The sequence below is a fragment of the Egretta garzetta genome, unplaced genomic scaffold (genome assembly GCF_000687185.1).
Source record: "Egretta garzetta isolate BGI_Z169 unplaced genomic scaffold, ASM68718v1 scaffold473, whole genome shotgun sequence".
Lineage (NCBI taxonomy): Eukaryota > Metazoa > Chordata > Aves > Pelecaniformes > Ardeidae > Egretta > Egretta garzetta.
This window is the reverse complement of record NW_009259319.1, coordinates 2,286,578-2,307,947: the sequence shown is the minus strand read 5'-3', so window position 1 is coordinate 2,307,947 and position 21,370 is coordinate 2,286,578. Positions and strand designations below refer to the sequence as shown.

Genomic DNA, 21,370 nt, shown 5'->3' with positions numbered 1-21,370 from the left:
GGGGCCTCTCCTGCCCCTTTTCCTTTGCTGTTCCCAGAGGGGGCTGCAGAGTAGGGATGTGGATCGCGGCTGTTTCGGTGGAGCTGAGTGGCCAGGGGGAGGCACGGAGGAGAGCGACGTGGCGTTCACGTGGTAAATTCGTGGAAGTTTTTAGTGCGAGAGAAGCACCGTGGCGCTGACGTGCTCCTTTAGTGTAGTAGAGTTGGTGTCCAGCGAGGCTGGTGCAGTAGGACAGACCTCTCAGCCTTCGGTTAATATGGTTAACAGCAGTAGTATCTAAGATAAGATATATGAATATATGATGCATGCCCCCCCTTACAATTATTCTTTACAGAGCATCCTCTGTCATATGAACAAAAATTTCTGCTCGTGGCTTTTTTTTTTTTAATTATTTAGGCAGCACATATGCTTTTCCTTGACAGTAACTTCAAGCAACTCAGCATGCCATATTGGGACCAAACTATGGCAGGATATAAACTTCTGTGAAAGCAGTGTTCTGTAGTGCAGTATTATCCACTAGAAATGTCTCAAGCTGGATGCAGAAGCTCTTCTGTGATGTCTGTGTTGGGGTTTTGGTTTCCCTAACTCTTTCTTTGACCTGTTTCTTCATGTAGGCTAGTTTGGAGGATTATGAAGAAACAGTAAAGAAGGCTAAAGAGGCATGGAAGGTCTGGGCTGACGTAAGTTAACGGAGACTTAACTTTTATAACATCTCCCTGGCAGGTAAAGGCCATTAAGTTGCCCCATCAGGTGGAGGTGTAAAAACATGTTCGTATTGTGTATGTTGCATTAAAGGAGAAATCTGCAGTGAGGACCTGAAGAAACAAACCCGGAAAAATTTTGCACGTTACCAAAACGCTTGTTTTGAAAAGCCTGGCAAATTTACCCAGGTTTGTGCCTGTAAGCCATTGCAGACAGGTCTGCTGAAGTTCAGAAACCTCGTAGCAGGGAAATTATCCCTATGGGTGTGTTTGACTTCATGTTGCCACATGCTTTCTCCTGTGAGAACTCTGCAGAATATTTGGCATACCTAACTTCTGGTGATAATCTTGTTGTTGTGGGATGAGGAAGGCTGCTGGCTTTGAGTGCACTTTTTTTGTTCACCAGCTGTCCTGGTATTCCACAAAACAGCTACCTTATTCCAAAACTTTAGTGTTACGTTGCTGTGTCAGAGAATAGCTAAGCTATTTTTCCTTAGCAAGCTGTACTTCTCAGTGTCCCTGTACAATCTATGTCCCAGCCAGCATCCATTCTCCTGCTGGCCATGCCGAGCTTGGTTTTTTATAACTACCTGCTGCTTCTTTGATACAAGCTGAAACCTGAATTTGGTAAGGTATTGGGCATTCTGCAAAGTAGTTTGCCTTGCCTGAAGAGAACAAAGTTTAGGACAAACACAGTAGCTTCCTCGGGATATGTCAGTATGTGTTCTTTTATTACAATTTGAGAATATAATGTTGGTGACTGCATGCCCGCTCCTAGTGTGTTTGGAATTGATCTGAAAGCAGTCTAACAGATAACAAAGGATCAACAGAACAAATGCTTTAAAACCTCATCTTGAAGCTGTTGGGTTTTAGTTTGTGAATTTGGTTTTTTTTGTAACAAGCTTATCTGAAAGCTTTTGCCTGTGAAGAGATAAGCTTACATGATTTATGTATTTGTCACTTCTGCCTTCCCAGCTGCCTGTTCATCAGCAGTTTTTAATCCTGTAAATCCTGTTACATGCATATGGTTTATTTCTGATCCTGGCTATTGACTACTATCTAACATACTGATACCACATTTAAAATGTGTGTGTGTGTGTATATATATATATATATATATAAAACTATTAATATTTTTCCATGATTGAGGCTTCTATGTGTTTCAGCATCTGCAAAAAAATAAATGTCTGCAGCCATTGTCATACTGAAACAAAATATTTGAAAACATGATCTTACGTATACTTCAAAAGCTCAGAAACCAGCTAAGTGTGCTTTTTTAAAAACTGCTTGTTTCTTGAGGTGCAGCTGATCATTTGGGGGCATTGTTGGTGGTGAAGGAGGTGAACAGAAGTAGCAGAACTAATAATCTGAATGTTTCTGGCAGTATTCAGTGGAACGGAGGTTTTAACAGACGTAAGTGTGTGTGCAGTGTTATCAGTCTCTGTGAAGCAGGAAACAGGTTCTTGGAAAGCAATGTGCATGATAAAAAGAAACGAGTAATGATGTCTTGGGAACATGGGGGAAAAAGCACAGCAATCGGTAATGTCTTGCTGCAGGGGTAGAAAGCTAGCAGAATATATGCAGCAGAAGTCACAGATGTTCAGTCTCAAATAGATTGTTCTGTTTTCTTTTGTTTTGACTAGATCCCCGCACCTAAGCGTGGAGAAATAGTGCGACAGATTGGTGATGCCCTGAGACAAAAAATCAAAGTTCTAGGAAGCTTGGTAAGGTGTTTTAAGAAGTAGCTTAACTTCTTGTGGCAGCTGGGGGGAGAGGGTGCATGTCAAAACTGTTTTTCTTGATTTTCAACATACCACTCTGCATTACTAACCTTAAAAATTGTTAAAATGCTGTTAGTTCTGTTAGCTTGCCTGAAGGAATTTTCATTTAAAAAAAAAAGGAAAAAGGTAAGATTGCATTCAGGCATCCTACACTGAAAAGGATAATATATAACAGGAAAAGAAAGTGTAATTCATTCTGAGCCTGGACTTTGGCCGGGACGAGTGTTACAACCATTGCCCTGCTGGTTCCCCACTTGCCTGTCAGATAGGGCACTGTCTGATGCAAAGCGTCCTGAAAAGGACCTTCCTCTGATACAGAGCTTTTAACCTTGATCTGATGATCTGCAGGATTTTATGAACTGACTTGTGGAGGTACAAGACTTGAGAAGGTGAGATGGTCTTAACAAGATCTTCTTGCAGTGCTGTGCAGGACATAAAGGTTGAAGGACCACCCCTTTAAAAGACTTGCTAGTTGCTACGGAAGGAAAGGAGACAAGTGGGGAACTTAACCACTTTCCTTTTACAGGGCTTGCCTATATATGTGCTGCTCTTCAGAAACAGCTGTCAGTGAATAACTCCGTGTGTAGTCAAGCCCATATTGTTAACCTACCAAACTTTGTTCTGCTGTTTCCCTTGATGTCTCTTCAGCAGCTGAGTTTCTGTGGTGGTATTAGAGTGCTAACGTACTTTTGTATTCAGAAACAGTACAGCTTCCCCAGTGAGTGTGGACAGACGGAAGTTTGCTCCGTGTTCCTTGGAAAAAACATGTTGCTTATTGCCAGAGCATTTTTCTAGTTTTCCGAAACAGATAAAAAGTCTGTTCAGCAATTCCAGGACGGCAAGTGAACTTGAAAGCTGTGCAGTAGGTATCCAGGTTTTAGGACTTTTTCTGGCTTTAGGATATGTAAAAGGGAATGGTATGGCAACTCACCTTTTCATACATGCCGTTGGAAATTTCCAGCCTTGCTTCACAATGTCTTTGTCAAGTATCCATACTGCTATATTGCACTTACAGACTCACCCCTGTGTTTCTTAGTAAATGTCTGATGGTTTTCTGGTCCCAGATAGGGGCTATTCCTTCTGTCTCAAGATGACTGTAGGCATCATAGAAATACATTTAGTCACCTTTATTTTAACCTGTGCATGGAGAATAAAATCTTGTGGCAATCCTTCAAATCTGATACCTCACTTAACAGCTTTTTCAAAGTGCAGTTATCAACCTAAAGTGGTAGGTGATACCTGCATGAAAGTCACACCTAGATATGACAGCCTGACTGTAAAATTAACTGGCGCTAAATGGGTGACTTCTCAGTTCCTAAGTTAGTGAGTTTTTCTCACTTTTGGAGGAAAATGTCTTCAAACACCAGCTTATTCTTACTGATAATCTATATGTCTGCTGGGTACATCAAACATGCTTTTAACAGTGGGACATAGCTTAGGATTGACTTCAGCTAAAAAAAGAAATCATCCTAAATATTGAAGGTTACTAAAATACTAAAGACGCATAGACATTTTGAGCAGTGTCTGAAAACACAATCTCTCTTGTAAAATGAGTAGTTTGCTTATGAAAAATGTAAATGACCATTTTATTTTGCTGGAGCAGAGTTAATTCCTCTTTTCCAATTTATTCCATGACCGGTCCACAATGTATGCAAACATCCTGATGGAAATTCAGTGTTTCGTTGATCTAAACCTATGAACCTCACTATTATTGGATATTCCTTTCAGTAGATTATTTTTAATTTCCTCTCTTCATTTGTTTCCTCTTCTAATTCCCTGGTGTTCTATGGGAATGTGATGCCTGTCTAGTTGTCTGTTGTTGTTCTTTCTTCAAGCTGTGAATAACTTGGGAAGAAGTGAATCTTTTCTAATGAAAAAAACGTGTATTAAGTCTTACTTGATGTACAGATACACCTGACATTAGTAGGAGACAAAACGTATTGGAGATGCAAGGGAATTCTTTAAAAAAGGATTTTGTCTTCCTCTTAATTTGTTCAGGTCTCTTTGGAAATGGGAAAGATTTTTGTTGAGGGTGTTGGGGAAGTGCAGGAGTATGTTGATGTCTGCGACTATGCTGTTGGTTTGTCCCGAATGATTGGCGGACCTATTTTGCCTTCAGAAAGTAAGTATGTGTGTATGTATGGGTTGGGGGTTTTTTTGTACAAATGAAGAGATGGAGATGTATCTTAAATATATGGTGATGTGGTACAGCAAAATCTCTGTAATATGAGTTATTTAGGTATCAGGGAGAATGTTGTCTAGGAATAGATGTGCTGCTAAGACAGTAGCACCACCTAAATACAGCCTGTGGCATATAGAGAAGCAATAGATTTTCTCTCCACTCTTTGAAGCATTAGACTTTCTTTGATTTCTTTGTTAGTGAAGGTGCTAGAGGAAAGTATGTGAAAAGTTCAGCGGCATACTTGGCAATGAGAGACCTTTTTGTAAGTTATTGATTAGCAAACAATCGCCATTCTGTTAACTGATTAGTTAAAATAGTAAAACTTCATATTGTCATGTTATTAGGTTTTTCCACAACTTAGCTAACTTTGTTCCAGTCAGCTACAGAGCACATATAATACAAGTCTCCACAAGCTAATGCTCTGATAGACAGAGGAGTGATGGTAGGCCCCTTACTCCCACGGTTTCCTTTTTAAAAAGCACTAAATGGATGCAAATTGCATTATGTTTTGTCTTTGCCTTCAGGACCTGGCCATGCCCTTATAGAGCAGTGGAATCCCGTTGGGTTAGTAGGAATCATCACGGCCTTTAACTTCCCCGTAGCAGTTTATGGGTGGAACAGTGCAATTGCAATGATCTGTGGAAATGCTTGCCTCTGGTAAGATGCAGCTCTTCAATGTGCTAACGGTATTTTGAAATTAGAGAGCTATTATCTCAGGCATGAAATTGTTGTCAAATGTCTGCTGGCTTTGTATATTTAATTCTCTCTCATGTAGGCTTAATTTCTATTTATTTTTAGACTCACTTGTAGTCAGTTTAGTTTTAGGCTTACTTCTAGTCAAAGAGCTTTGTTTTATTTTGTGGTAACCTCTTTTATGAGGTATTGAGAGTCAGACTTTCCAGGACTTAGCCAAATGGCCTGTTAATAAAGAACCCAGGTTGAGGTCTTGAGCAGTGGTAGTGAACAGTTAATATTTTCATAATTCGTACAGCTAAAATTAAGAATCTAAATAAGTAACTTTACTTCCTGCTCCTGCTTTCCTTTCATCTACCTGCTTCACTCTGATGTCTGGCATAGCTCTTGTTCATGTGGAGTTTGGCAGAAGCTCTGAATGCTCAGCTGTGGAAAGAAACGCTTGAGTTCCTGTCTTAACACGCACCTGAAAACCAGCCTAGCTAAAGTGTGTTGTATTTGAGATAATTCAGACATGCAAATTTTATGGTATTTCTTATTCTTGAAAAATTGAAAAGAAAATTAAGTCATTATTTATTTATTTATTTATTTATTTATTTTCTTTTTAGGAAGGGTGCTCCTACAACATCCCTCATTAGCGTTGCTGTTACAAAGTGAGTTCTTGTTTCTTAGCTTTCTGGTTTGCTTTTTAAACAACTTCTTTTCTGTTTGAGATAGTGCTTAGTGGTCGGAAGAACTGCTTTCCCCTTGTTACCTAAGAAGTAACAGTATATATAGGATGTTAGCTATACTACTGGCCCGTTTTTTTCTGGGACCAGGGCTGTGCATCTTCTGAAGTACAGCTAGCTATGTGGTTTGCTTCCTCGTAGAAGATGAACTGCTCGTGAAATTCAGCTTCCCTCAGTCACACACTCATGTTTCAGAATCATCCCTTTTTCTGGGAGTCTCAGCCCAACATCAGCACCCAGTTTCTTGGCAAATTCTTCTAGCTGGCTGTGTAGACCTATATCCCAAAGATGCCTCCACACAATGTTTGTTATCCAAACTTAGTAACACCTTAGCATGTGTTTCCAGGGTTCAAAACTCATTCTTGATAAAAAGAAGAACTCCAAATAATAAATGTCATTGTGATACTTACTCTAGATTTATTGTTACTTTGCTTACTATATTAGCATTTTAAATGCTTGTCTATTGTGTGCTACAAATAACATTTATTTTTAAATGCTAAATATAAGTAGGCCCCTTTGAAATAACTGATTAGTAAGTCTTCCACCTTTAATGTTAACTCCTGAGAACAATGGTCCCAAACTATTTCTTTTATGTAACTCCATGAAGTTATATATATGTCTCTTTCTAATGGTGAAAGACTGTGTGGCCAAGGTTTTTACACACTAATGCTTGTCTGTGCCACTTGTGTGGACACATAATGAATATATTTTGGAGTCTTACTTCTGTGTGAGCTATGATTGTAACACCAAAGTCCATGCTGAGAGAGGTGTGTTATGTATTGTACAAACTACATGTCAATTAACTGCAAGACTGCTGCTTTTTAAAAATCTGTTGTCTCTTTGTGTGCGTGGTCAAACAGTTTTAGTGGTTCATTCCCTATTATATGCACCTATCAGAAATTTCTGTAATTTTTACATCCTTGATTCCAGGATAATTGCCAAAGTCTTGGAGGATAACAAAGTGCCTGGAGCAATCTGTTCTCTGGTTTGCGGTGGAGCAGACATTGGGTAGGTAACATTTCTCATGTTTTGTGAAGATGGATAGAGGGTAAAGAATATTATTTGAGGTGCTTCTCATAAAGTTACTCTGATCTCCAGGAGTTCCCAGTACATGCACGTACCCGTTGCCATCATTTTTATCCACTGGTCTGAAACCCCAGCCTTGCTGTAAACATAATATGTATTTCTACTTCCTCTTGTGAGATCAGCTGCTAACAAATAACTTCTCAGATATTTAATGAAGAGGCATGACTGAGTTTATATTCTACTTCTGCATATGCTTACACCCAAAGAATACAGCTAATACTAAATTCCACTCATCATGTTCTTAAGAGTTTTCAGTTTCTAGCCCATTGGCCTTTTGGAGCATTTGTGGAGAAGAATATTTCCCTGTTTTCCATGCTCACACAGGACTCTGCATAGATGCATACCTGTGCTTGGAAGCTGTACAAACCAAATTATTTTGTTTGATTGCTACAGTGTGGACATTCCCAGTACAAATGTATTTTCAGATGTATCTTTTGAGCATTTAAGGAGAAGACAAAATAGATGCTAAGTATTAAAAAAATGCATAGGTATGCATATTTTCTTTGGGAACACAACAATTGGAGCTGACCTCACTATGTACTTTAGATTTAATTTCAAAATCAGTACAGGCAATGCTCTTACAGTCTGAAAAGGTGGAGGAAAATAGCCTTGTTCCTCTTTTCTGATTAAGAAGCAGCTTTCCTGCCATCTGCTCAGTCACCTACCTGATGTTTTCAAAGAAGTGGCTCTGACTTTAAAACATTTCCATGGTTGACATTGAGTTTTGTGGAAGGTGCAAGCAGCTTTTCCAGCTGCCTGCTCTTGCATCAAAGATGGTGGTATGTCTCCCGTTGTGCAGGACAGCAATGGCGAGAGATGAGAGAATGGACCTGTTGTCCTTCACTGGCAGCACGAAAGTGGGCAAGCAGGTAGCACTCATGGTTCAGGAGAGATTTGGTGAGTGTGTGGGGTCTCCTCCACTTCGTTTCTTTCTGTGGTTGGGAAAGGCACGGGAGCCCCATAGGATTTTAAAATAACAGCTTGTTTCACTTACCTCTTTTGTTACCTTTTTTTTCTCAACTTGGTGGAAATGGGATGTTGAAACTCCTCAGAGCTATAAACTGCTCAGAACTGCATTTTTCCATACCTCTGTCACAACTTGACTTTTTTTCCAGGGTATCCACAAATCCATGGTCCTACGCTTAACTTGGAGTGGGAGGGATGGGGGAAGGTAGTGGTGTGTCCATGAATATAATTGTATGTAGGTAGTCAAGACGAACAGCCAGGGCCTATGGTCTTTTGGCAGTGTGTTCATGGAGAAATGCCCCCTTGCCCTTTCCTCCTCTTAAATCCAGGTGAAGAGTTACAATTTTTGAGGTGCTGTTTTTGTTGCAAATATTTTAAAGTGTACAGGCATGAGTCTGTGCACAGCTGCTGCATTCTAACTTTTTAGTTTTAAACAGAAAGCCTTGTGAACAAGATTTTCTCATTTTATACATTTGAAGTTCGTAGGAGTTTTTAAAAAAAACAAACAAAAAGACATTGCAAAGGTTCATCTGGAAGTAGATGGTGATTCCGTCTCTCAGATTTGAGAGAAAACAGTTGCCAGAGAAGTACATAAGTCTATTTATGTATGCTTTTTGATCTCTGTAGCAGCTCCTCCTCTTCTTTGTCTGCGTCATACTATTTATGCTGTTTTCATCTTCTCCTTTCCAGTGCAATTTTTTCCTGGTTTTTAAGCTGCTTTCTGCCCTAACTGTTCTCTCGGTATCTTTTTTCACAGTATGTGACAGATGTAGCATTTGGTGTAATTTTCTGCTTCGGCTAGAGCAATTAGTTGCCAGTGATGCCTAAAACTTCTTTTCTATCCAGAAAAATATGTTTAATGAAACTTAGCTCTAGTTAGAGTCACTGAATGAGGTGCAATGAATACGTGTGTGTGTGTGACATAACTTGTTCTGTGTGTTTTTATTAGGTCGAAGTCTGCTGGAACTGGGAGGAAACAATGCCATTATTGGTAATAGTGCACTGTAGAAATTTAGTCCCATAGATGATATTTGAAAGTTAGTATACAAATGTTTGTAGCAAATTGTCCTTTTTTTTTTTTTTTTTTTTTTTCCCCAAACTGGGCATTTAAAAACTGTGTAATAGAATGTTGGGGTTTTTTCTGTCTTCAGTATTGTGGAGGGGTAGTGTTTTAAATAAAAAATGGAAGTTCAAGTTCTTACATGTATTCACTCTTGAAGTGAAGAAGGGAGTGGGAGAAGCAGAAAGCTTCAGTAATTGGATGTGGACAATGCTAAATAAATTTATTTTAGGGTAGTCCTAATCTCATGAAGACATACAGATATATAAAGTCTAAGACACTTATAATACTTCAGAGCAAAGCATGCAGGTATTTTATTTCAGTAGCACATTTTACAGGTTTAAGTGGCTTAGGGTATGATCTAGATACCAAATAATGTAAATGCTGTGAAGCTGAGAAATGTGGCAGAAAGATAATATGAGCTAGATCAATACCTAAATTGCTGTCTCGTGTTGTAGCCTTCTGTTTCACCTTTCTCATATTACAACAAATGTAATTGCCTATCTAGAATATTAAGTTCTTTTCAAAACCACATTTGAGCAGGTCTTTTCTTTTTTTTGCTGTGCTGCTTCAAGGCCAGTAGCGTAAACTTTCTTTTATGCTTACAAAATTGTTTCCTTTTTCATATGAAAGTCCTGCTTTCTCTGGAATTGGCTTTGAATGATGGCATAAACATTGATTGGTTGGAATTTGTCCCAAATTTAATAATAATTTTGGATACTTAGAGAATTCTGTGGGACTGGTTAAGCTGAATGATATTTTGGGGATTCTTTGAAGCTTATACATGCTAGCTTTGCTTTAAACATCTGACTGTCTTCTAGGCAGGTGAATTTGTTCAGGTCGTTTATATTTTACATTATTGTATACCGGTGTGTTTAAGCTACTTTTCTTGCGTGCCATCTGGATACACTTTACCATTGTTTTTTTATGCTGCTAAATGTCTTCTCGGTGAGAGAAGGACAAGGTGATGAAATGGCAAGAAATTGCTTATAGTTTCTGGAATTAAAATTAAGCTGAGGTTCTTTGCAAGCTTTATTGCAAAAGGCTCTCTTCAGTTCTTCAGACCTACATTTATGTCTAATTGTGTGTGTCCAGTTCCAGGTGTAAATGTAATAGTTTTGAGGTGTTCCTGTGTTAACTTAGTGTGCTACGCTAGTGTGACTATTCCTAATGCTTCTTGACCAACCTGTCAGTTTATTCTGTTGTTTAGTGTCCTAAGTCTTGTGAGCTGCCCATTTACTTCAGTAACATGCTGGTGTTTTAATTTTTGTTAAGTGTTCGAAGATGCAGACCTGAACCTAGTCATCCCATCTGCTCTATTTGCTGCTGTGGGAACAGCGGGTCAGAGGTGCACAACTGCTAGAAGGCTGGTGAGTAAATGTATATTGTCTGGTTTGCGTAGCTCTGAATTTAAAAGTAATTCCAAACTAGCTCAGAAAATGCCAAACAATTCCTAATACTATGGAGAGCAACAAATAATCTTTGAAACACATACTTACTTTGTCAAAAAAACCAAGGGAAATAAGATGGTAGTTTGTCATTCCACTATCATTCTAGCTCTAAAGAGTTTCTTTGTATGTGTTTGTAAATGTACCTGGTGCTAAAACTCAGGGGAATAAAACTTCCCATGCTTCTTGTGTTTTCATTGTGCTCTCCGTTTTCATTGCCAGAGCTTCTTTGCTTGTGTCTGCTACAAATTTTGGTGTGCAGAGTTTAGATTTCAGTAAAGCAAGGGGGTGTGTGTTGCTTACTTTATTATTAATTTTTAACCGATCATTTTCAACAAGTTTAAAGGTGTTATAATGTCAGCCTGTGTCTGTATAGTCTTTTTAGAGTTGGGTTGATTGATGCAGGTGTATAGGAAGGGCAGTGATTCCTCAAATTACAGCAGTGAAAATCACTTGTCTATTTGTCCTAAAACACTTAACTGAAGAGTTTACAGAACACGTTGATACCATTGATCTGAGATGGGGTAAAATTAAAACAGGTTTTGTTCTCTTTGCTTCTTTTAAATCTTCATGGTGAAGATTTTAAATCTTCATTTCATGGTGTTGCTGCTATTTCAAGGCTGTGCTTATGTGTTTATTTTTAGCTTTGAGTTTTGCTGAAAATGAGCAACACTAGCCCCACACTTCATTCAGTCCTCTTGAAAGTGCAGTAGTGCTTCAGGAATAGTTACATAGGCTGAGCTGTCTAACAGCCTTCTTACCACATTTTGTTTAGTTCCTCCATGAAAGCATCCATGATGAGGTGGTGGCAAAGCTTGCTAAAGCCTATGCCCAGGTCCGCATCGGTGATCCATGGGATTGTAAGTAGCTGCTTCCAACTCATGGGTTTAGGAGACAAGTTTGTTTGTTTCTTTCTGTTTAAATTCCAAAGGGATTATAGATCAAAGCTATCTAATTTTAGCAGTTCACCAGGGAGTGGGGATAGCTGGTTTCATTTAGAATACAAACTCTGAAAGGGAGGTGAAGAATCCAGCTAATACTGCTCATCTTGGACAGATAAATAATTACTCCCCAAATGTCATGATAATATTCGCAAATGTATACAGTTTTGCTGAAAGTATGTCTTTGGATCTTTTTTTTTAGCTGACACTCTGTATGGGCCTCTTCATACCAAAGAAGCAGTGAAAATGTTCCTTGATGCAGTAGAACAAGCAAAACAACAAGGTGGCTCTGTGGTCTGTGGTGGAAAGGTGACTTAATTGTATTCTCCCTGCTACGTTTAATGCTCTAGGAAAAAAAAATACAGTAACGTGGTGTCTTTGGCCAAGATTGTACCTCAGTTTGTCCTGTCAGCCATTACAGAATGCTAAGTTAGTCAGTCTGAGAAGGTTTGAGTTGCAGTCCTGCCTTTAGGGTGAAGATGGGTCTACTTAGAAGATACCTTCTCCTCCAAGAAACGGCTAAGAGCTTTTGACTGTTCCTTGCACTGGTCCCTAGTTGCAGCTGATGGTGAAAGTACAAACAGCAATGTAAATGGTGAATATCAAGCACATAACAAAGAAAAATTGCTGTTCTGTCCCTGGTTTCACAATATTCAGGAAATACTGAAGATTCAGGAGAGACACTGGCACATCTTCATGATACGGGATGTTTAATTCTCATGGACTTAACATGCTGGCAATTCTTGTCTTTCATCGGCACCTTCTTTACTCCTAATACCTTTAAAGTTCTAAGCAGCTTACTAATCAGCTTAAAAGTAGGAGAAAGGAAGTGGGTTTTGTCAGCTGCTAGACTTTGATTACCTGCTTAATGAACTAAGTTATACTTCTGTATTTTAAGTACTTAAATGAGTAAAATTTAAGTTACCTACTCAGAAGACTTGACCACCTATTTCTGATTGCTAGGCACAGCTATAGTAATCGAACCATGAATGTTTCCCTTCCTACACTAGTACTAAGCAGGATGCTGGTTTGAACTTACTTAGTTGTTTCTTTTTTGTATTTTGAAGGTTATAAATCGCCCTGGAAACTATGTTGAACCAACCATTGTGACTGGCCTTCCTCATAATGCACCCATTGTCCACACTGAGACATTTGCCCCCATACTGTATGTGCTGAAGTTTAAGGTAAAATAACAGTGGGGAATTAGTTGGGTGTCAAGGATGCTAACAGAAGTGTCAGGAGAGAGATTTCAGATGTGTGCCGTGTTCATGTAATTGTCCCGGCACTTGAAGAAGCGGTAACTGTTGTTCTGCACTGTGGGATATCCACTGTAATAGCTTACCTCGCAGTGTAGCTACATTTATGCATTTTCTGTGAAGAGCACTGGAGTTAAGGTGAAAGTCTGTACAGGAATAGATTTTTGTTGTTCACGTCAACCTGCTCAAAAGCAGGTTGTGTTTTGTGCAGTGGTGGAGGTATCCTATCCCTGACTTTGTGCATGTGTATTTGCCAAGTGGCATTCAGTATATTTGCATTATGGCTGTGGTATGTTGCTTTTTTTTTCTCACAGTACTTCTTTGTAACTGCTTTGATTTGAGCGATCACGGTTTAACCATTGTCGCATGCTCCTTTTAGGAGGAAGAGGAGGTTTTTGCCTGGAATAATGAAGTAAAACAAGGTCTTTCCAGCAGTATTTTTACCAAAGATTTGGGAAGGATTTTCCGCTGGCTTGGGTATAATTTAAATCATTTTTCTACTTTCCTGAAGCATAAGAACACAGTCTTTCATGTCTTTTGTAAATCTATTCACAATGCCAGTTGAGCATTTTGTAGTGCTTATTTTAGGGAAGGAGCCTTTCCTGATCCTGAGGAGTAATCATGTCTTATCTTTGTTTCTAGGCCAAAGGGATCTGACTGCGGCATTGTGAATGTCAACATCCCAACCAGTGGGGCTGAGATTGGGGGTGCTTTTGGTATGTTACTTAGGCTTTTTTCTTTATCCTTTAGATGATGAAACCCTCTAGCGTCAGGTCTAGGAACTTGGTATTATTCCTCCAGCCTCATTTTTTTTAAAGCTGTGGGGATTTTTTTTTGTAATGACTCTTGAAGAGAATAAAGCATTACAACTGTAAAACTAGTGTAATTTAGGTCTCCTCATCTTATTTTTCAAGGTTTTTAATAAGTCCATTTAAATAACTAAATCTGAAGAAATCAGTGAAGTTAATTTTGAATTATACTGCTTTAGCAGAAAAAAAAATTGACTAGAGGTTGTTGGAGTTCAGCTTTTAAAAATATCTGTATTTAGTTTTTAAATACTTTACATACATATCGTCCCTCCCATCAAGGGAAGTATGTTCTGAGATGTGGCTGAGTGGAAAACTGTTTAAAACAGTTTTAATGAAGTCTTGAGCATTTTGTTGTGTATGTTTGCCTGTAAGAAAGTCTTTAAATACATTTTTGCCTTAATTTCTCTTTTTTCTATATACTGAAGGAAGTGAGGGGAGGGAAGAAGAAATATTCACCTTACCATTTAAACAGTACAAGAACCAGCACATTCCTGTACTCTTATATCTTGTTAAAACAAAATATCTTTAGGATAGAGTCCTCTGGTGCCAGCATGATGAGATTTTCAACTCCAGGCAGATGTTTTTTTGGATCAAGCATGAGGAGAGAGCTAGCTGTGTGAGTTTATGTGGTGGTGTTCTTGTAATTATTTAGATATAGAACAAGGGCAAAGGAATATCTCTTTCCCATGAGTTTTTATAAAATGTCTCGCCTCCTGGAGTTAGTCCAGATTCCCATGCTCAAAAAACAATTCAGGTTTTCATTTATAACCGTTTTCCTACAGGTGGTGAAAAGCACACTGGTGGGGGAAGAGAATCTGGAAGTGATTCATGGAAACTTTATATGAGACGGTCTACTTGGTAAGGCAGTCTTTTTAATTTTCAAATAAATATAAATTTGTAAAAGTTCAAAAAGTATATAAATTCTTGACTACAGGAGATTATCTTCGCTAAATGCAAGATAACCCTGTATGAGTGAAATTGCATTTTCTTCATTTGAGAATTTACATCTGTGTTCCTGGTAGAAGATGATTTGAAGGATCAAGATTTCTTTAGACCTTTCTTTACATACTGTTCCTCAAAAGGAAAAAAAATCATCTGTTTTTTTCCTCTCTTGCCTGATTTTAAACTTGGCTAAAATTAAATTACTGAAACTTGTCAGGAAATGCATGAAGTGGCAGCCACAGTGCGAGGGCTGCTGTTGCGAGAGGTGGGTGATTTAGCTACATGTTGGGTATCTGTCCGTAAACCTCCTCACAGGCTACAGTGGTTGACCATTCCCACTCTCTGCTGGCCCTCCCTAGTCTTTACCTGTGCTAGCTTTGGTTTCCATGCAAAGGCTTCCGAATGTGAGAAATCCCACCATGATACTTTACTTTCTCCTTGATCTGTCAAGGAAGAGATAATGGGGAATGTGGTCTTCCCTGTACATAGTTACTGTATTGAAAACCAGAGAAAAGTCATGAACTAACTTTAAATAGGCAAACTACTTACGGAAGTCTTTTGTATACGTGTGGCAGAAATCAGAAGCCTTGTACATAGGAAATGGACTGTATAATCTGTCTTAGTGATCAAGTCTGGTCTCTAAATACTTGTTTCTCTTCCAGTACAATCAACTACAGCAAGGATTTGCCTTTGGCTCAAGGAATCAAGTTTCAGTAACAGCCTTATGAGCGGCCGTGCCATGAACTCTCCTAGCATTTCAGAACCAAGCACCTTCTAAGCCTCATGGTGAAGAAAATTAATTATCTGAAACTTACCTGCAGCAAGGATACTAATTCTGTCAAAAAATCAGCTCCTCTAAAATTGCTTCACTTTCAATATATGGAATTACTACTTCAATCTTCAGATGAGAAGTTTGTGGTCTCTGGGAAGAAGGGAGGGTGACTGAAGCTAGCAACCTTGGATTCAGGCAGCCTGGATAATCTGCTGTTGCCTTATCACTATATTTCAGTATCAACGCTGTCTGTATCCCCTGCCTCCCCACCATTCACTGATACTTCCAGCCAGTAGGTCTGTGCTTCCAACTATGTGCTGAGTTTCCTACAGATTCTTGGTGCTATGGGGGGTGGGCAGTACAGGGCTATTTTTCAGTGCATCAATAAAAAGTACATTTTGTGAGATACCTTGGGCTTCTACATTTTTTCGTTCGTTGTTCTAGAGCAGGAAGATTCAGCTGGTTGTCCGTTTTCACACACTGAGCTGCTAGCTGGGAGAAGTATCGCTGTGCTAAAAGGAAAGCTTTGGTTTTCCTGCCTCTCCTTCAGAAAGGATTTAAAGGTTTAACCCTGTGTGTCTTGAGATAAGGGGTGAGGCCAAGGGCTACTGTAGTCCCTTGGAAACAACACTAGGAGGAGTCACAGCCAATTCAGGTTGTCACTGCAAGCAAACCAGCTGAAGCACTGGGGATGCAGCCAGAAGGGAATACTCTTCCAGAGGGAATTTGCCAGGGAAAGGCAAGTTGTTTATGTTTATGTTTATGGGTGTTTCGCCTTAGGTGAGGGTTTCTCATGGCTGCTGAAGACTACAGCCATCAGCAGCTCATTTAGGATCCTTGCTCAGAGTCAAGGTGAGAAAAGGCTTGGTGCTACTAGGCTGACAATAGCTTTCCAAGTTCTGAGGTTTTTAATGTACCATTTTTGGAGATTTTTTTTCATCTCAGTCTTCGGTACCAGATTTCCGCAATCTCTGAACGTGGCAGAGCTGTTCATTTTGGGCTCAGATTCTAGGACTCTTGAGTTGGCTTTTGATTTATTTTGACACTAAGATCTTCAAATAGCAACATGATCCAAATTATGTTGAAGATCCAACATACCGCAATGCTAGTTGATCTTCTTTCACCTTACTATCTAGTTTTAAAATACATAGTGTTTTGAATTTTATTATAGAAAGTATTTCGGGTGTCACTTTCTACAGAACAAACCAGCAGCCAGACATTTTTCCAACTGAGTCTCTTACAAGCCAGGTGAACTATCTCCTGTAGTTCTTTGTGCTTGGCCATTTAACTAGGAGACAGATTTCATGAAAGAACGTGGTGGATTTGCACACAGAAAGAAGTGAAATCCCTTAAGCAGACAGATAAATCATTAGAGAGGGCAAAGAAACAATCCAATTTCTAAATGTAATTGTTCTGAAAACAGCACAAGTTACAGCAGCTGTATTCTTTAACACTGTTCTGTGGCACTGAATGTCACTATGAAATTGTCTCAACAGAAAATTAAGAACCCTCCCCTTTTTGTTGTTTATTAACAGTTTTTGGATAGCTTGGTTATGTCAGATTTGTTGTTCTGGAAAATAAAAGCCTTTTTACTCTTTTTTTTTTTTTTTTGGGGGGGGGGGGGGGCGCGTAAAATCATGTCACAAGTCCAGGGGGTTAATTTACAAGAATAAGGTTAACTCTGCCATCTGGCTTTAGGTATGTGAACTCGGGCCACGAAACAGAACACAAACTTTTGAGTAGTCTTGCAGAGGACTCAGCTTGAAATACTTGTGTAACTACTGCTGTATATTATGGGTAAGTGCATTAGATCCACCTTATGTGGGGAAGTAACAGGCTCTCCAAGTAGGTTACAAATTCATCCCGACTTTTGCAGAGTATATGAATTTCTGTTCTAAAGATTGTGTTATCAGCATTGTCGTTGGACCGCTAATATGGCATTACAGCAGGTATTCGTAACGCTGCATGCATCTCCTTCCCAGGCAGCTTGGAATTCCTTAGGTGATTTTTGCAATCTGCTTCTCTCCACCCTTTAATAATTTCATTGGCTGTTGTTGAAGAATCCTACCTGAATTGCCTAGCTGAATGACTCCCGGTGAAGTGGCTCTGGGGAGAGTGCCTTTCAAAGACAGCTGCAGGTCGTAATAGGATTTGGCAAGGAGTTAGGTGCCTATATGCAGTTACAATTATGATGATGTATTAAACTAAGGAGGTTTAAAGATACTGTAAGCACCCTCTTTCTCAATTTCTGCTTTAATTTTCAAAGTCCACTCAGGAGATCATAAACTGCATTAACTGTCACTGGGTTATCTCACCCAAGGAAAGCAATTTGAGAATTCATAGAATGTGTCTTGGAGCTGCTGGTATGTGCAACATAATGGAACTTGCAGTTTTAATACAAATTCTGTCAGCGGCTTCCACTGTTGCATAAACTTAATTACCACTCAATGTGTAACACCAGTGAATAAACGAGTGTTAAATGACACGTGATCAATAATTCATTTGTTAGCATCGTATTGCTTACTGTGAAATGACCTTGATGAGAACAGTCTTGCAAGTAACTTCCTTTATTTTTGCCGTACTGTTTTTAACTAACAAAAAAGTGCGAATTCTAGTGATGTCATTTTTACTTAAACAGAGCAACTGCTTTTTTAATGAATGCTAAAAAAAACCCCAAACCTGCGGTCTGTGAGCTGCAGGCTGCTCTTCTGTTGTGTCCTACCGCAGTTTCCCATAGCGGAGCTGGTACAGGAACTCTTTTCAGGGACCAGGAATTCTACTCGCCAGTAGTAGGTCTCAACTTGGGTTTTTGCAAATAGCTGCCCTGCCGTGCTGAATTTTAAAACAACTGGGAAAGTGCTCACTGTTACCTGTCAGTACTGAGCGACCGACCCTTTTGTATTCCATTGTGGTGTTTCTCGTGCTGTTTCCGTCGTTCAGTTCTATGCATTATTTCTGAGTGGGTTCAAAACCATGAGGCCGCCAGACCTCTTAATTTGTGGCAGATGTCTATGTTTCTGTAGGAGGTATATATGTGTATATATATATATATGTAGTTGCTGCGTTCAAAACTCATTAGCCTGTACTAATACATTCAAGACTCTGCATTAATCTCAGCAGGAGCTATGTAAAAAAAGGAGGTGTAAATTACAGGAGAGCTCTTTGCCTGGATTGTCTCCTGAATCATTTGCCACGTTGGTGCTGCACTGTGTCAGGCATGTAATGCACAAGTGTATATGCTTATTTTCCCACGTGGGAAGAGGACAAAAATTTTTAAGGCTTGTATATGGGTAAAATGCCTTAATCACATACATAGAATTAAATTCTTGAGTAAAAACAATGGCTTGGCATGGACTTTTTTAATGTCTTGCGTTTGGTATTCTAAAACACGTATTCCCTTGATCAGCAAAACATGCTGCCATTTGCTACATGCCTCGTGTTTGAAAGCTAACGGATGAATTGCATTTGGTCGCTTGCAAACTTCTGCCGCCACCGAAGTGCTTCTTGCGGTGCGAAGCGCCTCGTCTCACCTCGCGTTTTGAACATGGTTGCCTGCGGGTACCTGGCACAAAGCGGCAGACTTGTTCACAGTCTCCCTTTCTTCTGCTAAATTGTTAGCTTTGGGGTTTTTTTCCGTACAATTCTTTCCTCCAGATAGTAGGGAATTGCTTCTGCCCTTTGGGATGGGCTGGGCACAGTAAGGCATGTGGAGCCTCTTTTTTTTTAATCGTCGTTCTCCTCCCGGTGTCGCTGTTAGTCAGGCTGAAGCCTGCCGAAGGGTGGCGGAGGAGCCATCCCTCCTGCGCAGAGCAGCCTTCGGGTTCGCCAGCCAGCTGTGTAAAGCACAAACCTCTTCTTCTCAATGTCTTATATTCTGGCGCATTTGGGAACACGACTTCTGAGCTGGTAATTAAATACACTTTATTCTGCAAAAGCCTGAGTTGATTAGTGCAATTGTTATCTAAAACATTAACTCCAAAAGCCAGAGGATAAAAATAATAGTGTTTCAGCCGGTTACTCATCCCCAGGGAAGAACAAAGTGTTTAATGCCTACTTTACCCAGTATGTTAGCGTTCTCCAGCATTATGGCGCTCTTTTCCTGCAACCTGATTCCAAGGTGGGGTTAAAGGGAATAAACAGTGCAAGCTAGACCATAGAATCTTAGTATCGTTTAGATCTCTCAGCTTTAGAGGAAGGCACATCCTTCCATCACATTAAAGACTGGAAAGCTTGGAAGCACATGGTAATTGTGCTTCATGGCTCCCTGGCACTGTCCTTACAGGTGTCCCAAACCTCCTTAGCAGTGGTAGTGAAGTCAGCGCCACCCGGTCGCTTGTTCAGGTGAGTGTCATGGAGGTAATGAAATGACAGCATGCAAGTTTAAAAGTGAGAGACTGAGGAAGAACAGAAGATAGATGCCATCTCTCTTGCTCCTAAGGCTTTTATTGAGTCCCCAAACTATTACCGAGCTCTTACTGCCTCTTCTCTTTTTAGCGGATTTTAAGAGGCTGCTCGCTCATTGGGCTGTGATACAGACTGGCCTACAATGACACAAACCCTCAGTCCCATGTGGTGCCTGTATTTGGAAAGTATCTAAAAAGCGCAGCACATACCTCCTCTTTGAGTTGTGTTTCTTCTAACTCCATTTTTTACCACAATTGCTGGTATTTTTGTATTTTTAACACATTTATCACCAGAAGTATGGAGTATAGTCGTATAGCCCCAGAATATAAACCTGTTCCTAGCTCATATGTGACATATACACTTAGGACTGTACGTGTTCACAATTATGTGTTTGAGAAATGAGGGTTATCTGTTTGCCCCATAAAGAGTAGAGACATTCCTTCTCCTCTCAATTTGACCCAGACAGCGCTTGATTTATGGTCTTAGTTTAAGGCAGAACAAATAACAGAGTAAGGTTACGGTGATGTTTCATGATACAGTGCGAGTCGAAGTATCCTCCTAAGCTTTGCTATGGTGTTAAATCTTTGCAGGTTGAAAAAACAAAGTGAGGATCTTAGCTGAAGGAGAGGGCGTGTAGGATCATGGAGTGACAGCAAAGGAGGAAGAAACTTGAGGCAATAAGAAAAAAGTCAGGGATGGAGCACAGGGTTGGAAATCTAAAAATGGTGAGTCAAGCACTGCTGTTCCAAAGCAGGCTTAACCGATGCTGGCTGCTGTGACCCCGTCTTGCCCGCTGATTGCCTTTCTGTATTTTTTGGTTAGCTGCGTTACTGGGGTTTTTGTTTTTTTTTCTTCTTCCCCCTGCCAAATTAGCGCTGAAGTGACTGCTGACAAAGTCTGACAAGCACCGTAGGTGTGCAAGGGAACCTGTGAGAATGCAGCAACTGGTCACTGGCTGCAGAAAAAAGAAGGGCCTTGAAATGAGGAATGAGGATGAGGAATTCAAAACTACCAGCAAAGAAGGTGGTGAAGCGGGGGCAAAAGATACGGGCAGTATTGCCGAGGAGAGAGAGGACCCAGTACCAGGCTTTTAGGCTCTGGACATTACATTGGGAATGCTGGGGAAGATAAGGTTGGACTATTGCAAATTGGAGGTGCGGCAGAATGCACAAAATATGGAGGATATTGAAAGGGTATGTTTTTGAATATTGTATAAAGGAACAGAATTACTGGACGAGGAGAACAGGGAGAGGAGCCAGGTATAGTCTAAGCTTACACATGGGCCTGCAGATAGGGCAGGTAAAGCATAGATGGACATACTCACCATCGAACAGTATCATCCTAAACATCGAAATCTGCTCAGAGTTCTTTGACTGGAGCATTAATCTGGCAGTAGGACAGGCTGCCAAAACTATCTATTATGATTAAGGAAAACAACACCACCACCACAAAGGGAAGCACCTGAGAATAGAATAAACATTCCTGTTTGGTTGGTTGCGTTTTCTTTACTGTAAAAGTTGTCCCAATGTCATCCAGCACGTTTTGTGTAAAAAAAAAAAACACCAAAAACCCCCATACCAATCTCTTTGTTCTGTGTTTTT

The 21,370-nt window shown here is 39.9% G+C and overlaps 1 protein-coding gene across 1 annotated transcript; it reads left to right on the top strand.

Annotated features, from left to right (window-relative positions):
* The first annotated feature begins 56 nt into the window (after nt 1-56).
* ALDH7A1 (aldehyde dehydrogenase 7 family member A1) lies at nt 57-15,762 on the top strand. Its single transcript, XM_035892094.1, has 17 exons — nt 57-155; nt 615-680; nt 2,345-2,425; nt 4,481-4,604; nt 5,189-5,321; nt 5,966-6,010; nt 7,016-7,093; nt 7,971-8,068; nt 9,087-9,128; nt 10,473-10,567; nt 11,421-11,505; nt 11,789-11,895; nt 12,654-12,770; nt 13,222-13,319; nt 13,485-13,558; nt 14,434-14,509; nt 15,256-15,762. Exons 1-17 carry the CDS (start codon nt 57-59, stop codon nt 15,308-15,310), a joined length of 1,473 nt encoding a protein of 490 aa, XP_035747987.1. The 3' UTR covers nt 15,311-15,762.
* The last annotated feature ends 5,608 nt before the right edge of the window (nt 15,763-21,370 follow it).

Bases quoted from the DNA above. Each gene is read 5' to 3' on its own strand.
- ALDH7A1 (XM_035892094.1), top strand. From the start codon at position 57: ATGTGGATCGCGGCTGTTTCGGTGGAGCTGAGTGGCCAGGGGGAGGCA. The intron at 11,506-11,788 runs GTAAGTAGCTGC...CTTTTTTTTTAG, and splicing joins CATCGGTGATCCATGGGATT to CTGACACTCTGTATGGGCCT. The intron at 12,771-13,221 runs GTAAAATAACAG...TGCTCCTTTTAG, and splicing joins TGTATGTGCTGAAGTTTAAG to GAGGAAGAGGAGGTTTTTGC.